Raw genomic sequence first — 16,566 nt, 5'->3', positions numbered from 1 at the left:
GGGGGGGGCGGTGCTGCCTCTTCAGCCTCTCCCCAAGGGGTGTTTGACCCCCACTGCCTTCCTGACCTGCCAAGGTGTGCTGCAGGCAACCACTGTTGCAGGCTGAAGTCCCTCCGGGGTGATTATACAGCAGCTCTGAAATGTCTCAGTGCACTCGATTACCAGAGAGCCATGGGAAATGCACGGCCTGCCAGCAGACGAACCCTTCCAGCAGCCATCCTGAAGCCCCAGCCCCAGCCCCCTGGGATCTGGGGCTGTCAGGCTGAGCCCTGATGGACCACCCTACACCTCGCAGTCAAATGATGCTCAGCTGGGGTGAAGTAGCCCCGATCCCCCACTGGCGATGCCCACACTGCTCCAGCCGGTGTTGGTCAAGAGCATCCATAAGGAAATGATTAGGGCTCGGCAGTCGACTGGAATTTCTCCCCATAAACCCAGTCCCTCCGTGTGGAAAGAGGCTGCTCAGTGGTGGAGAGCCCAGCAGGAGCAATGGGCAGAGCCCCAGGGCCAGCAGCAGCCCCGGCCCATGCTGGCAATGATCTGGGGGTCTGGCAAAGGGTACCCCCTCCAGCGCCCTGAGCAGCTGGTGGGCTTGGGAAGCCACTGCTCGCCCATCCTGAAGGGCTGGCTGTTAAAATTAACCCGCCGTGACTGCGTTTGGAAAGCCCTTTCCCGGGAATGACAGGAATGTCTTTATCCTGGCCAAAGCAGCACTGCCGGTACAGGGCTGTTTGGGGAACCCACTGCCAGAGACAGCCTCTGCTGTAAACAGGGCCAGAAGCCATAAAAACTCCATGAATTCCTTCAACCCCCCTTTCCCTGGGACCAGGTGAGGGCCTGAAATAAGCAAGAGATGCAACGGGGTTCCCCCAAACCGCTCCGGCCTGGCACGTGCCACAGTCCCCTGGTGCCATGGGACAGGGCGAAGGCAGCGCCAGCGGCTGCTCAGGGCCAGGAAAATGCCTGTCACCACACTGCGGTTTCATGACCGTGGCCTGGAAGAATTTCAGTGGTGGATTTTTTTCCTGCTGGATTTTTTTCCTGCTGGGAAGAGGAGCAGGCAGAGAAGCCCTGCTCGCTGGCAAGCCAACGTGGCAGGGCTGGGCCAGCCTGGGGCACAGGGTCAAGCACGATGCTCCATGCCATCCCCTGCCCTTGCTGTGTTTTTGGCTCTGCCTGAGAACGGACCTATGATGGGAAGCCCAGCAACAAGGAATGGGCTGCTCTGCATTGCTTGTTTATTTTATCATGGGGAGCTTAACACAGGAATCGAGTCTGGGGTTAAGTGTGATGGGGGTCTCCACTGCCCCCTGTGCCCCCCCGGTGCCGGCTGGGAGTTGAGGCTGTGAGGCTGTCCCTGCCAAGAGCCAGGAGCTCAGGGAGGGTGCGTGAATGCAGGGAGGGGGCTGAGTGTCACGCACAGGAGTGACTCCCCGAGTGAGATGCCACCGGTGACCTCCAGCAGGCCCTCAGAGCCAGAGAGTGGCAGTCGGGGTGGCGAGAGGTGCTGGCAGCCCTGCGTGCTTGTTTTCCAGGGCGGGAGGCCAGGGGTTGCTCCCGTCTTCCCGTCCCCTCCTCCGGTGCTGCTGGCAGCAGGCTGGGCTCTCAGCTGACAGTCACGGGGAAGGCATTAGCAAAGCAAAGGGGAGTTTCCTCGCCCCATTGCAAGAGAAGACGAGGTGCTTTACCCTGGCCCTCTCCTCCTGCAACCCTTCCCCACGTCCCCACAACACCCACGGGAGAAGTCGGGCACAGCCTGAGGGTCCCCCATCATCCACATGCACAGTGGGGGGGAAAGCCAGCCCGGTGCTGAGCGCCTGCCCATCTCCATGAAACCCACCAGATCCTCCGGCGGCCAGCAACCGGTGTGCCCGTTCCCTGGTCCGTGTCCCCTGGTCCCAGCCCCAGCAACTGTGCACACCCGCGGTGGCCTCTGGGATGCTCAGAGGACCACCCGCCGGTCCAGCTGCTCTGCCCGCCCGGCTCGCTGGTGTCTTGCTTCCAGGTGCTTGTTCTGGACCTTCTCAAAGTGTTGCAGCAGCTCCGTGTAGTCGATGTTGGAGGCTGCTGCTCTCTTGAAGCTGGTACTGGGTTTGGTGTTGTCCCTGCAGGGTGGGAACAGACAGTGAGGGTGGGGAGGGGCTGGGCATGTTGGTACTGTCAGCATCCAGCACTGGAAGCACCAAAAGCTTGTCCTGAAGAAGCTGAGCTCAGCACATCCTTGTTATGCTGGTGCCCCATTAAACAACCCCAAAGACATGTTTCAGTCCCCCAAAGATGTGAGAGGGAGCCCAAGAGGCCTTGGGACAAGGAGGGGACAAGAGACATCTCCATCTTGGCCCCACAGGGGAGGTTCAACCCCTCCAACATAGGTGCTCCCCTCTATTCCAATCCATTCCAGCCAAAAGCAGTGAGAAAGGATGCCAGCGCCCCGTGACTCAGTTTCCCTGTCTCATTTTTTGAGCAAGCCAAAAATATCCAGTGGCAGCAGGGACAGCCCCCAGGGATGAGCTCCCGTGGCTGAAACCCCCAAATGCAGCCTCCTTAGGGCTCCAGCTATGGATGCTCACCCCTATGCTGTCCCCATGCAAGGAAGGGGGGAACACCAGCCACAGGATGCCCACAGGAGGATGGCAGGCAGCTCTGGTGGCCCCGGTATCCCCCTGGGGAGGGGGCAGCTGGGGCTGGCCGGTTATGAAAGCTGGCTTCGGTGTTTGAAGGAATGTAGGTCAGAGTTAATCAGATGCTCAGGCCGTCTGACAGCTCGAAAAACCCCCACTGCTGGGTCTAGTGGGGGGAAAAAAGGAGGGGGAAGCACATGCAGCCCCCTCTCCGCCCCCCCAATTAAATATCAGTGCTAGGTTGTGGGTAGGAGCTCAGCGCCGGAGGCCACGAGGGATAAAAGCCATCCCAGGGAAGCAGTTAAAAGCCAAGGAGCAACAATGGCAGCGGGGGGTTAATTCAGAAACCTGCCCATCTTGGGAGCTCTTTTTGTTCCCAGGCTCTGCCAAGGCAGAGCTGGCTTTACCATCAACCACCCCCCTCTATCCATTAGCCAAGGGTTGGAAAGCAAATGCCACTGGCAGCACCCCTGGGCAGGGAGCACGAGGATCTCGGCTGGTCCCCAAGGAGATGCCGCCCTTGCACATCTCACGGATCCCCAAAGGCCAGGAGTGGGAATGGAGCTGCCATCCAGAGGTGTTTGCACGGGTGCCGTGGTCCTTTTGGGTGCCACGAAGGCTGCCCAGGCTGCAGGGGGGACGTTTTGGGAGCACCCCCCAGCTGCCGGAGTCTTTCCTCCATAAACCTCCTTCCCAGCTCTGCTCGTTTCCATAGCGACCCCACAAGTGAAATTTTCCATCCCGGATGCCAAATGCCTGTGGATGAGGCACAGCCCTCCCAGGGTTACCAAATATAGACACAAAAAACCCCCCGAGCCAACACTCCTGGCCACGGGGACAAGGAGCAGCCACGGTCGCAATGGAGCTGGGGGCGAAAGCTGGAGCCCGGGGCTGAGCCTGGGATTGGGGCTGAGCCTGGGATGGCAGGGATGCTCAGCTGTGGGGGAACAGCTGATCCAACCCCAACGCTGATGCTGGGGGTCTGTCCCCGTGGCACTTACGTGGTCTGCATGAGCTCGGGGTTGGGCACGCACTGGAGGCGGTGGGACAGGAGCTGGAAGGCGCTGCTCTGGGGCAGCAGCATCAGCAGCCCATAGAGAGCCTTGATCAGGTAGGGGTTGTTCTTCACGTCCAGCAGCTGCAGGCGGAGATCTGGGAGAGGACAGGAAGAGGATGGAGAGGCAGGGAAAATGCATTTCACCTCCAGCTGTAAGAGCAGGTTCCTCCCACCCCATCTGACAGTCCTGTGGAGGCTCTAAGCCTCTGCCAGCTGACCCAAGGGGCCCTTGCATGGCACCTCTCTCCACTTCCATTAACTCATCCATTTTGGTGTCCCACACCGTCCCTCTCCTTGACACAGCCCTCAGCTGCCAGCGTAGGAAGGGGGCAGCTGCCTCCCCAGTCTCCCATTCCTGCTACTGCTCATCCCTGAGGCTCATCCCAGTCCATGCTGTCTGCCTGAGAACACTCATGCAACACGGGACTGCTCCTCAGCTCCTGCAGAATTAGCAGAAATACTGCCCACCTGGAGCATCACATATCCAGAGGGCTGGGTGACACCCTCCCTGGGAGGCTCTGGAGCAGAAGGGATCCTCTCTGCCTGGCTCTGACGTTTCCATGTGCTGGGCCTCAGTGCTGCTCAGCAGAGGGAAAACCACCCTCCGGCTCCATCCCTCACTGTGCTTACGGTGGAAGGGTCTTCTGGAGCCCTACAGACAACTGAAGTCCCACCTGGGGCAGCCCAGGGCATGAGGCAAGGTCTGTGCCCCAGCATCTCACCTCCTGCTTGTCACTCGCACCTCTGGGGTCTCCCAGAGAACAGAGGCAAACCCAGAGATGCTGCTTTATGGGGGACATGTCTGTTCCCTACCCTGAGATGTGGAAAATAAGGTGAGTGGGGTGGAGAACCCTCAGTGAATAATTTTGGGCCACGGAAAATCACCACATACATGTGGGTGACTCACACAGTGGGAGAGTCACCCTTGGGGTGAGGGACAGGGTACTATAGGAGGGAGCATGACTGAGGGTCTCTACTGCCCAGCTGCTCTAACCCTCTTCCCCCAAGCATTCCCCAACCTTGACCCTATATAGATGCCCCACAAACTCCGTTCCAGGACATTTCCCAGCAACTGCAATGCCCTGCTGCACCTCCAAGGAGAAGCCCAGGGGCAGCAAACTGCCATCATGACAAATCCTCCTGCAGACACAGGTCACCCTGCCACGTCCCCTGCTGCCATCCCAGCTCCCAGTGTCACACCTCTGAGCCCCTGGTCAGGCACTGCTGTATTACACAGTGGGAGACCCACACTGCTGGACGCTGCAGAAAGCAGCAGGTCTCTTTTTTTTAGAACTTAATTCTCCATTTACAGCAAAAAGCCCCCTTGCTGAAGGCCCCAGCAGCACCCATAATGCCACCCTGTGCTCTGAGGGTGGCACACACAGGGCTCCTCTCATCTGACACCCTACTTGTGCACCCCTGGAGATGCTCAGTGCGATCCAGTCTGTTCCCCCATCCCTTTGTTGGATGCCAGCGCCGCTCGCTCCCTTAACCTATATCTGGGGGGCACGCTGCCCCCCCCGTGCTGCCAGCATGCCCTTCTCCCGACGGGCAGCTCCAGAGCTGGGCAAACCTCCCGGCAAGAAGTCTCATAACTTCTGCTCTATTTACTCGTGTGGCGGCTGCCGCCTGCGATGGAGGAGCGGGGAGGGGGAGCACCGCGCACCGCCCCTTCCCCACCCGGGGCTTCCTCCTTACATGTGAATATGGGGCACTCGATGAGCTGCACCAGCTTGTCCACTTCAGTGAGGAAATCCACAGTGACCTCCAGGTCCCCGCTGGATGTGGCTGATAAGGATGTTACCTTGGCAAAAGGTGTCCGGGCAGCAGCAGATGGCTCGCGTGGGTGATGCCCGGTGTGGGCCGTGGCCCTGCCAAACCCTCCCCGCATCCACGGCTCCTGCGGGATGTGAGCAGGCAAGGAACAGGCAGGGCGGGGCTGAAAGGTCTGCAGGGTGGCCAAGGGATGATGGAGGGAGACAGGAGGAGCAGGGAAGGATGGGGGAAGAGGCAGGCTGCCCAAAAGGCCAAGAGCAGGCAGGGTGATGGTGCAAGGGAGGACGCTTGCTTTTACCCTCCTGGCCCATGGAGATGGCATGTCTCCCAGAGGGAACGCCGGTGTGAGCCGGGAGGGGAAGCTGAGCGTGTTATTGAGCTTCTTCGCATGGAAAACTGCTCAGGGAGGCTTGGGGTTTGCTGGCACATGAAAATAATCATTCTGCTGCAGGCAGATGGTGAGCTCACAGGGAACTGCGCCGTGCTGAGCACTGCCTGCTCCTCATCAGGCCAGGAGGCCAAAGCCTTCATCTTCCTGGGAGGAAGAGGACGTTGAGAAGCCTCCCCTCCCGGGAAAGGGAAGGTCAAAGCTCAGTCAGTGCATGCTTTCCTCTCTCTACACCACAAAAAAAAGGATGACACAAGGGGAAGGGAGCTGGCACACGCCCAGCACAGGCTGCCCTGCCCCGGTAATGATGGGCTGCAGGGAGGAGGCTGGGCTGGCCTGCAGGGTGACCTTGGTGGCCACAGAGGGACCAAGAGCCAGCTTGGCCACCGGCCTGGCAGAAAATCCCCAAAGGATACAATTTCTGGATGAGGTCGTAGGCATGCTTGTAGTTCTGGGTAAGGAAGCAGAGGGACACAGTTGTCACAGGGTTGTGACACCAGGACCGGTACAGGCAGCAGAAGAGGTTACGGCTTTCCTGGGGAAAGAGGGAATCATTGGGGTTTGGTCACCAGTGGGAGCAAGGATGTGGTATGGAGAGCCCCAGGTACCCAACACCAACCCCCCGGGCTGGCAAGCGCCACCAAGATGTGAAGGGACGTTTCTGGACCCACCAAGTCCACCTGGCATTGGCATGAGCCCACCAGCCTCAGGAGAAGGAGATCAGCCGGGTTTTGGGGTGACAGTGTGATGAGGTGGCCCTTGGGGCTGCTGTGTCCACCACAGGACAAGGGGCTAGAGGACGATGCTGTCCCACCCAAGGAGACACCACTGCATGACTGGCCTTCAGCAGGAGGAGAAGTCTTCCTTCTTCCCCCTTGCCTGGATCTCACTGATGCTGGTGGCAGCTGCTTGGCAAATCCCACAGGCATGTTCCTGGCAGGGACAGCTGAGGGACTGGGGGGCTCTACTCCTGCCTTCATCTGTCCCCTGGCCTGTGTCAGGGTGGAGGGAGGAGGCAGCAGCTGCTTGAGGGCTTGGGAAGCATGTTCCCATCCCAGAGAGATAGAGTTAGGCACATCCTCCAAGCCCCCCTCAACTCCTGAAGGGTGGAGGAACAAAGCAGTCACCTGGGCTCCAACCCTGGGACCTGCCAGGCGGGGGCTGAGCAGCAAGACACATCCCTAGGTGGCTGCCTGGTCCTCACCACCCCATTATGTCCCTCCCCAGCCACTGAGCCTGCTCCTGCTGCCCATACCGGGGTCTTCAGGTCCTTCAATTGGTTTCTGAGCTGGAAGAGCTCAGAGGACGTCAGCAGAATGGTGTTGAGGGTGTGGACCATGGTAGAGGCGAACTTGAGGTCCTCCTCCCGAAGCAGGATGTCTGCCATGGAGTGGAAGATGTTTTCTGCATTCAGGAGTAGACAAAGCTGCCTGTGTACGAGAGAGGAGAGAAACCAGGGGGGAAGGATGGTTAATAAGCACAAACAAGACTCTGAGGCGAGCCTACTCCTCCAGAGAGGACCAGGGAGGAGATCTGGGTGCACCAGAGGTTGGGTGAGTGTGGTGGCACCAGAAGGGAGACATTGTGGGGCAATACCAGTCTCTGCATTTGGAGGATGCAGGGCAAGAACAAAAAATAAATAAATAGCTGGGGTGAGACACATCCCTGGTCGTGCTGCTCTGGCAACCTTGCTGGCACCCACAATCACAGCTTGGTGCCACCTCCAGTCCACCCGTGACCTCCCTCAGGAGGTTCCAGGGTTACTTTCCACCCTGAGCAGTGCAGGGAGTGTGCAGCAGCACCATTATGGAGGGCATGTGATGGCCCAGTCAGACCAGTATCCCACTGACACCAGGGAACATGCCTGTGAGCCTGGCCAGTGGGGAAAAACAATCCCTCCCAGCATTGTGCAACCCGGCAGCCCTGGAGCCAGAGGCTGCTCTTTGAACTCCACGCTCCGGCTGCCATGAGATCCGGTGCTGGTGGCTCCAGAGCTCCAGCTGGAGCTGGAAGATGCCTGTGCTCCACTGGACATCCTGCCAGCAGTGCTCTCCCCAAAACACGGCGTAACCAGCAGCACAGCCCACGATGATCTGCCTGGCTGGGTCACAGCAGGAATGTCCTGCTTAACAAACCTTGAGGCATTCCCAAGATTTTCAACATTTTTTAGACCAGAAACAAAAAAAACAGATTTTTTTTTTCTCTTTTTTTTTTTTCCCCTCCCACATTTGTTTGGATTTGGGGATTTCCTGTTTTTCTCCAGACTCTTGCCTTCTTGGGCAGTTTGTCTGAGGACACCTGAAACGCTGCCCAGCACCAGCTCAGCTCCCCAGTGTGGGCATCAGAGAGACGGAGGGAAGCCCACCTGGCTCTCCAGCATTTCAGTTTCTCCTGAAACTGGGATGCTCCCTGGGTCCCCACATCTCCCCCACAGGCTGGAAGGGAAACTTGGCACCGAGGCATCCCCCACAGCAACTCTGCTTTCCCCCAGCTCCTACCAAACGCCACTCCCCACCAGATAATCTTAGCTGGACATCAGATTTCCACTGGAGGTATCTTGGAAGGGTTTCAGAGGCCAAACAAGGAGCAGCTGCTTGGTTTGGCCAGGAGGTGGGGGGCACATCAGAACTCCCCCCACCAAGGTCATGTTTTCACCTCCTGGGGTGAGGAGGAGGAAGGAAGTGAGTCTTCAGCCCCCATCCCTGTGAGGAAGGACTAGTGGAAGACTGTGTGGCTGCAGTTAAGACACCAAAGACCATACCCTAAAGCCTGGTGGTTTAGAGATGCAGGAGGAGAACGACGCAAGATTTTTCCCTCTTCAGCACATGGAGGAAGAAACCCCCCATCTCTCTGCCACCTCCTCTTCGTGCCAAATAATCCGTCCCCTCCTCACCCAGCGCCGGCTGCTTTCCCTGGGCAGCTCCCGCATCCCGCGTGGCTGCTGCCGGACAATGAGATGCTCTGTGCGGGATTTTACATAACCCAGCCCGGCCATCGCCCTGGACCCCGCTAAAATGGAACGGGCTGTGATAAATAAGCTCATTTATCCCAATTATTCTTACGTAACTGGCTGCATTCATGGGGATGAAAACGCTTCCCTGATTTCTCGCCGCTCGGACGCGGGCTGGCTGGAGGAAGGGAGAGCGGTGGGAAAGTGAGGCATGGAGGGAGGGAAGGGGAAGGCAGAGGCTTTTAGTCCGTCCTGACGGGGCCAAAAGCAAATCAACAGCTCAGTGCTGCAGGCAGGATCTGGTCATTCCCAGCTGTGGCAGATTAAGCCCAGCCTGGGCACGACCAAGCCCAGCCCAGGGGTAAGCTGGCTCCACGCTACCCTTCTCCACTAAGAGGGGACAACTGGGTGCCCCATCCTTGCTGAACTTCCTCCAGCAGCCATGCTGGGCACTTAGACTGTGAAGTGGGATGATTTACTGAGCCCAAAGAGGGGAGAGGTCCTCCAGGGACAAACACCAGGATAGTTTTAGCCCCAGCTGCAAAGTGCTTGGTGTGCTGGTACAGCCGGGGACCGGCTGCTCTGCTCGTGGCTGGCAGGGAGCTGGTGTTTTTCACGCAGGGAAAGGCTACAGAAAGAGCTCAAACAAGCAGAAACAGCCCTGGGGAGCATGGAGGGCAATTCAGTGACCTCCGAAGCTCCCCTCGTCTGCCCACAGCAAGGACACCGGTCAGGTCCCCCCTCTGCTGCTCCTCCATGGAAAAGGAAGGCTCTCCTTTCCATAAATAGGAGCTCTGCCATTTGGCTGGCGAGCGCCGCGCTCACAGCGAGCGGGGGGCTGAACGCGAGACGCTTTCTAATTTCAGGCCTGGTTTTCATTAGTGAGGAAGGGTTGGGATTGTCCCCCCCCTCCTTTCGGTGGCACTGGAGAACTGGAAACTGTCGGGGTGTTAAAGGAGCAGCCGTGTGGAGACCGTCCCTGCGCTTCAAAGCCGTGTCACCCCACGGGGATGCCGCCCTGCCTGGGCACCAACCCCTCCAGCAGCCCCCAGGCTCTCTGGGAACCATCAGCAGAATAAGTTTGCCAGTGCACAGCATCCTCCTGTGGCACAGGCAGAGACCCTGAACTCCCCCCCAGTGATGCCCCTTGGTCGGCACATCCCAAAAGAGTCCCCCAAAGGAGGGGACAACTGGCTGGCCCTGCAGCTGCCGGCCTCTGTGACAGCAGCCAGCAGCTGAGCCCAACTGCCAGCACAGGCGGCTGCTGGTGGGACGGGAGGGTCCCTCAGAGCCCATCCCCTGGGAGGCTTTGATGGCACGAGGGGAACGCCAGGCTGGCTGGGAGGAGGCAGGGCAAGGGGCCGAAGAGGGGACAGGTGGCTTCTACTGAGATGCCGGTGGGGTGGCTGTGGAAGGGGACAGGGCAGAGGGGACAGTGAGTGGGAACCATACCCCTTATATGTACACTCCAGAAATACATCCCAGATACACACATCCCATAAACACAGGGGTGTGTGTGTATATATACACACACACTTTAATATATATATCTCCCCAAATATATGCCATGTGATGATGGAAGGAGCTGGCTAACCCCCCCTGATGCATCATTACAGCGAGATGCCTCTCCCTGGAGCTCTCCCTGCATCCCTGTGGGTGACATGTGCATCCCCTCGTCCGTGGGGACCCAGAGAGTCCCCAGGGATGTCCTGGCATGGAAGAAGAGGGGAAGAAGTGTCCCCAGGGAGGCAGGAGCTGCAGAGCATCACGGCACCACGCTGGAGACATTAGGCAGCCGGCGGTACAGGCACATGGTGATAATGAAGTGTGGTATTTAGGCCATTAAAATTTAACTCCTTAAATTAAAAGGGTTATTCAAGCCTTTCCAACCGAGCCAAGGAATGTATCTGCAGGCAGATGGGAGGCAGGGTGTGCCTGCAGTGTGGGGGACACCCCCAGCACAGTGGGGCTCCCAGGGGACCCAGCGGGTCACCTCCAGCCCCTGCTGCAATCACAGGACCCTGCCCTCCCCTTGCCTAAAGGACTCCTTGACAGCACAATGCTGGCCAAGGGAAGAGCCACAGAGGTCACCACAGGCTTTGCATGGCCATGTCACCCTGGGGTCCCCCTGCCTCTCTGATCCAGCAGCCAGTGCAGCAGAGTCAGTCGCAACGAATTCCCATCACACTAATGATCGGTGGGGTGGGATGGGGTATGGGAACAAGTGGAACAGGGATCACACAGGGGCAGGGTGCTGCTGCGGGGCAGCAGGCCGGAGCCCAGGGGATGTTGGAGAGATGGGGTGGCTTTAGAGCCACATCTCCAATTAAGGGCAAGCCCCGGCGTCCCTCCCAGTCCTCTTGCTTTGACAACTCGATGCCTGGAAACCGGCTAATCTAAACATCATCATTTCAGGGAGCTGTCTGAGCTCCCATCCCGCCTGCTCGCCCCTTTAACCACTTCAGCCCCATCCCTGCCCCGAGCCACCCCGCAGGAAAGGGGCAGCAGAGGGTCAGGGCAGCCCAAAGGTTGCTCAAAGAGGGTGAAACTCTGCTTTTTCCTAAAATTAAAAAAAAGTTAAGATGAAATCCAGCCTAACTGTGGAACCATCCCCTCCACTGGGACCTGTGGGGAGCCTGGGGGGGAAACACTGCTGGTCCTGTCCCATTGCCTGGCCACCATCCCGCTGTGTTCAATTAAGCAGGTGCTTCTTCATTAAGCACCAGCGATTCGCTTTATTAGCTCTGGGCTAATAGACACGGGGCCCCAGCTGGGAGAGGACTGTGTCTCGTCCCACTTCCAGCAACTGGGACAGAGCGGGAGCTGGGGAAGGAGCTGGCTGAGGCCAGGGGAGCGATGCTCCAAGGGTCTCTGCTCTGCTTTACAGCTCACGAGTCTGACAACAACTTCCACAGGCTGTGAGGAGGGCAGAGCCCCTCCATCCTTCCTCCCAGCCCTCCTCTTCCTCTGCTCCCTTCCTCTCTCCTCCCCAAGGCTTTTCCCCACCCTTCCTGCCCGCTCCGGGCTCCCCGGGAGATGCCCTGGCTTAACACGCCTGCCCAGGGAATCCACAGCCTCCATGATGCCCATTGCCCATCCCCATTCCCCTGAAATCCTCCTGCTAGGAAAAGTAGTGTCCCCAGCCTGGCCCAGCAGCTGGGATCCTTTAGGAATTTGCAGAGGAAGCACAGATAAAATTAGGACTGGAAGGGGAGAAGGAGAAGAGAGCAAGCAGGGAAAGCACAAGGATGCCATTCCCCCATCCTCTCCCTCCACAGCAGCAAAGAAAATCCCAGTCCTCCATTCTAATCCCCCCCTTTCCCAAATCCAGGCTCCAGAGCAGCTCCTCCAGGCAAGGGAAACCATGGCAACCCCAGCAGCTCCTGCTTTACAAAATTCATAGCGTTTAATGGATTTTGAAGGGTTTGGGAGGTTTAGGAGCAGGGAAGCTCCTTCTGCAGGAGGCAGGTTTGGGGAGGAGAAGGACCCTCATCAGCTCCGGCTCCTTGGAATGATTATCAAGCTCCCCGGGGGAAACTCGGTGAAAGCTGCAGACCAGAGACGTGCAGATCCTGGGAGGAGATGTGTGGATTCTGGGAGGAGACGTGTGGATCTCGGAAAGCTGGAGAGACGAGCCCTGCGATGCCTTCGCTTGAAAAGGGAAAGGTGCAGAGTGTTTCACTGCAAACAAGAGAACCCTCCCCCGGAGCATCTGCCCGGCAGAAGCCGTCAGCACGAGAACTGCCGGCGGAGCCGCGGTGCCAGCGCGGAGCTGGATGCTCCCCCGGGATCCCTGGGGATCCCCAGAGCAACCAGTGCCTGAGAGCAGCACAGAACAAATGCACATCAGTATTTCAGACCAGCTTCAGCTGGTGGAACAGCACCACGGTCCTGCAGAGCCTCAGCCCGCAGCTTCTGCTCCTCCTGGTGCTCCCCTTGGCACACCAGACTGCCAGGATGGCCTCCCCGCTGCCCACTCGCCCACCAAAGCTGACAGTCCAGAGCCCAAAGCTGGGCACATCCACCTTGACTCGTGATGAACCCAGCCTGGTTCCCACCTTGGACATGCACGGAGAACAGCCCCCTTCAGAGAGGTCACCTTCAGTTTTCCAAGCAGATATCCAACACCTCTGGACACTCACATGATCAGTGAAATGCCCCCAGCTCCACACCAAACACGAGAGGGAAACAGGGCTGTAGCAAGGAGAAGGAAGACTTTCTTCAGAAGAAGTTTCTTCTTCTGATCATCTTCAGCACAGGAGAGGATCAACCACCAATATCCTTTGGGAAGGGCCAGAAGCTGGAAGACAACTAAATCTGGAAACTTAATGGTCCTCTCAGCCCAAGGCATGGCCCAACTCTCAGACACAACACAGATCAATGTGACAGCTCCTCCAAGGTGAAGCCCACTAGACAGACCACCAGCACCAGCCTCCAGCTGCCCACGCTGGTGTGTCCCATGAGTTTCCTTGAGAAAACTTTATGGTGGCCTATGGATAAAGCTATCCTGCCCACAGAATTCTGGAATGGTTTCTGTTGGAAGAGACCTTAAAGACCATCTCATTCCAAATCCTCTGCCATGGGCAGGGACACCCTCCATTAGACCAGACTGCTCCAAGCCCCATCCAACCTGGCCTTGATGACCTGCACTGATGAGTCACTGATGACCTGCTCACATGTTCCTACAGCATTTTTTAAGCTCTGCAGGAGGCTCACATGGAAAACAGGAAACCTACCCCTTCCAAACCCTCCAGGAAAGCAAAATATAACTCCCTTGAATAACCCCCTTGAAGCATTTCTTCTCCAGCTTTTAAACTTGCCAATGACTCGATGGCAAAACGGACAGAAAAAGCAAGTCTTGTCCCGGGCTCTTGGGGCTTCAAGCCCCAGGCAGGAGGATGGGCAGCAGCATTACAACACGTGCCTGGCTCCAGCCCACCACTCCAGCTGAGAGGAAAGACTCATGGACAAGTGAGCCCTCCAGAGCCTGACCCCAGAGGGGCACTTACACTGGGCAGTTATGTTTTCAGGCAGGCACCCTCTGCATGGAAGAGGAGGAAGGGTAGAGGCTGGCTGAGGAGTGGGGGAGACGCGTGGAGCAGCAGCAGATCCTTCCTCTGAGACGTCCCTTCCCTTTCAGGCTGACAGCTGTGGCCTAATTTTCAAGAAAACTGACAAGCGCCTTATTTCTCCCCCTATAATTTCTCTTCACTGCAAATAAAATAGGTTAAAGGAGCGGGCACAGAGCTGTGGCAACAGGAGCTGGGAGAGGCTGATCCTGCTCAGGGTGTGCACAGCTTGTAGAGAGAAGGGAGGTGTGGTCCCTGCACTTACCCTTCCACATCACTTTGCTTTAAGATTAAGAAATAAAAGTGCTTCTGTTCCTAGAAGTATAGCCAAGGAGCAGGCTGCTGTCCTAGAGGTAGATGAGCCTTTGGATCCCCCTGTAGGGAAGGCAAGTCTGGGGGAAGATGGTCCTGCTGGGCATCTCTAGACCTCTGAAAGCAGAGGGATAGAGTATGGCAGGAATACAGTGTGTGTCTGAGCGTGAAGCTTTCCAGAGGGAAAGGAAAAAGGGATTGGAAGGAGGTGGCAGTGTCCCACGGCTCAGGGATGAGCATGCCCTGGGGTGCGAGGTGAAGCTGCCTCGTCTCTTCTACCAACAACTCGAGTACATCCTAGAGTTCAGGAGGGAGGTGCCTGTGAGTAATTCAGTGAGCCCTGCTGCACTCCGTGCTCGAGTGTCAGCTGAAAAAATACCCCACTTGTGCCATGGTTTAGACATCCCAGATGTTATTTCAGCTCTAGTGCCGGGCTTGCCTCCACACCCGCTGCCTCTCACTGCCTTTCAGATCACAGCTGGATCATGATGCCTGCCCTGTCTTCCAAGCCAGGATCCCTGGAGGGATCCCAAGGAGGGATGCAGCCCGAGGAGCCCTGCTCCCTCAAACCCTCCAAGGCCCATAGATGCACGAGAGGAGAGCAGATGGATGCTCCCTGCCCTGCCAGGCCCCTAAGAACCCCAGTGCTACAAGACAACCAGCTCCAGGTGCAGCAGAGCACAGAGAGCAGCTCAAGCACTGAATGGAAGCACTGAATGGAAGGAGCTCCAACCAAGGTGGCCTTTGCACAGCTCTATGCTTTCAGTGGGGAGTTATAAATGTCCCATCCAGATGTATCTTGTCCCAGGATATCTCACCCTGGGAACAGCATGCCTAGCCAGACCCACTGGCTGAGGTGAGCTTTCCTGGTTTTTAACTGAGTGCCCTGTGCCTTGGAGACAATGCTGAGCAAGATGCCCCAGAAGACAGGTGGGGGGCAAATGCCATTATTCAATCTGATTTCCTGGCTCTTCCCTCCACAAAGATGAATAAATTGAGCTGTCACAGTTGCAGACTCAGAAAGGGAAACACCATCAGAACACTCAAGCCTCAACTGATGGGACCAGACAGGTTAATTCAGCAGCCAAAACCAGCCCCTTGTCTGCACTGACCTCTGCTTCCCCATGATGAGGGTCCTCACCCCATCAGCCAGGCAAGGAAAATTTGGGAGACACCTTGGAAGCTGCTTGTGCTGAAATGCTGCAATGGCCAGCAAGCAGGGGAGCTGTGGGCTTCTCTCCCCACTGCCCAGCCCACCTTCTCCCAGCTCCACCTTCCACAGCTTGCTTTTCCACAGCATTCCTGCTGAGATCCTGGGGAAAGTGCTGGGAGGGAGCAAATATCACTGCCTGGGGACCTGCCCTTTGAAGGAACTTGGCCATTTTGGGAGGATTTTCTTCCCCTACGCACACTTCCTCCCCTCCACCCTCTCACTGACCCAAATTAGTCCCAGCCCACTCTGGCACTGCTGCTCACATGTGGTTCCCATTTTTCTACAGGAAAACCCATCAAATCCTTCCAGGCAGCTCCGAGTACGTCTGGTCTCGGTGCAGCTTTGGTGGGTTAGGACAGTGAAATCATTTCCAGGGCCTGTGCACCCCAGCCCCCCTGGCCCAGCTCAGTGGGGGTCTTGCCCTAGGAGGGAGCTGGCCAGGGCTGGCCCAGCTCCTGCTCTCCCAGCAGGGATAATCCTTAGGCAGAGCAACCAGGCTCCTCCACTGTGAAGGTCACGCTGCTGGTGACTGCTGGTGTGTTGCAACCCTAGATCCAATCTCTAGCCTCGGGAAAACTGGGTTTTCCCCTGGGGCTCCTGCTCCATGCGGCTGGGAGGGTATCAGAGAGCCCAGAGCGATGCCCCAGAGCCTTGGTGAACTAAAACCTCAATAGGCACATGTTCTTGTGGGCTTGTGGAGCCCACTGCATGATGTAAGAGGTAACTGGAGAGCTGGGGGTTTCTGGAGGTACAGTGGGGTTGCTGGCTTCCACCCCAAATTCCCATTAGAGCCTGAGAGGAGCCCGGAGGGCATTCACTGTGCATGGCTGGGGCAGAGGGAGATGCAGGAAAGCAGAGCCTGGTTGCCACCACACCACTACAGCACTGCTCCAGAACTCCAGGCATGGCAAGCTGGGGAGAGGAGATTTTGGGGAGCAGGGAGAGTCAAAGGGGGGGTGCAGAAGGATGGGCTGGAGATAAGCAAGGAGAAGCCCACTGACCCCTGCAGAACCGGGGATGCTCAACCACCCTGTTCCGTCACCCCGTGCCTGGCTGGGGCCTTGGGCAGGAGGGAGCCCCTCTTTCTGCTTTGCAAATGGACAAAAAAAAACCCAACTAAAAGGCTTTCTCCGGTTCCTCCTCTCGGCGAGGCACGAGGAGGGGGATGGCGAGCGCACAG

General features: G+C 57.6%; 1 protein-coding gene across 1 annotated transcript in view; it reads right to left on the bottom strand.

The window, feature by feature from the left end:
- Window positions 1-1,220: 1,220 nt before the first annotated feature.
- The window catches only part of VAC14 (Vac14, PIKFYVE complex component), a 57,534-nt gene continuing 42,188 nt past the window's right edge, over window positions 1,221-16,566 (bottom strand). The window contains exons 15-19 of the mRNA XM_027646537.1: window positions 7,098-7,272; window positions 6,259-6,377; window positions 5,377-5,456; window positions 3,623-3,773; window positions 1,221-2,105 (exon numbers count right to left, since the gene is read on the bottom strand). Of these exons, the coding sequence (XP_027502338.1) occupies window positions 1,943-2,105; window positions 3,623-3,773; window positions 5,377-5,456; window positions 6,259-6,377; window positions 7,098-7,272 (688 nt within the window). The 3' untranslated portion in view covers window positions 1,221-1,942. The remainder of the gene's footprint in view (window positions 2,106-3,622; window positions 3,774-5,376; window positions 5,457-6,258; window positions 6,378-7,097; window positions 7,273-16,566) is intronic.

Source organism: Corapipo altera, unplaced genomic scaffold (genome assembly GCF_003945725.1).
Source record: "Corapipo altera isolate COAL_440 unplaced genomic scaffold, ASM394572v1 62, whole genome shotgun sequence".
Lineage (NCBI taxonomy): Eukaryota > Metazoa > Chordata > Aves > Passeriformes > Pipridae > Corapipo > Corapipo altera.
Note: the sequence above shows the minus strand (reverse complement) of the source record. Positions and strands in the feature narration are given on the sequence as shown.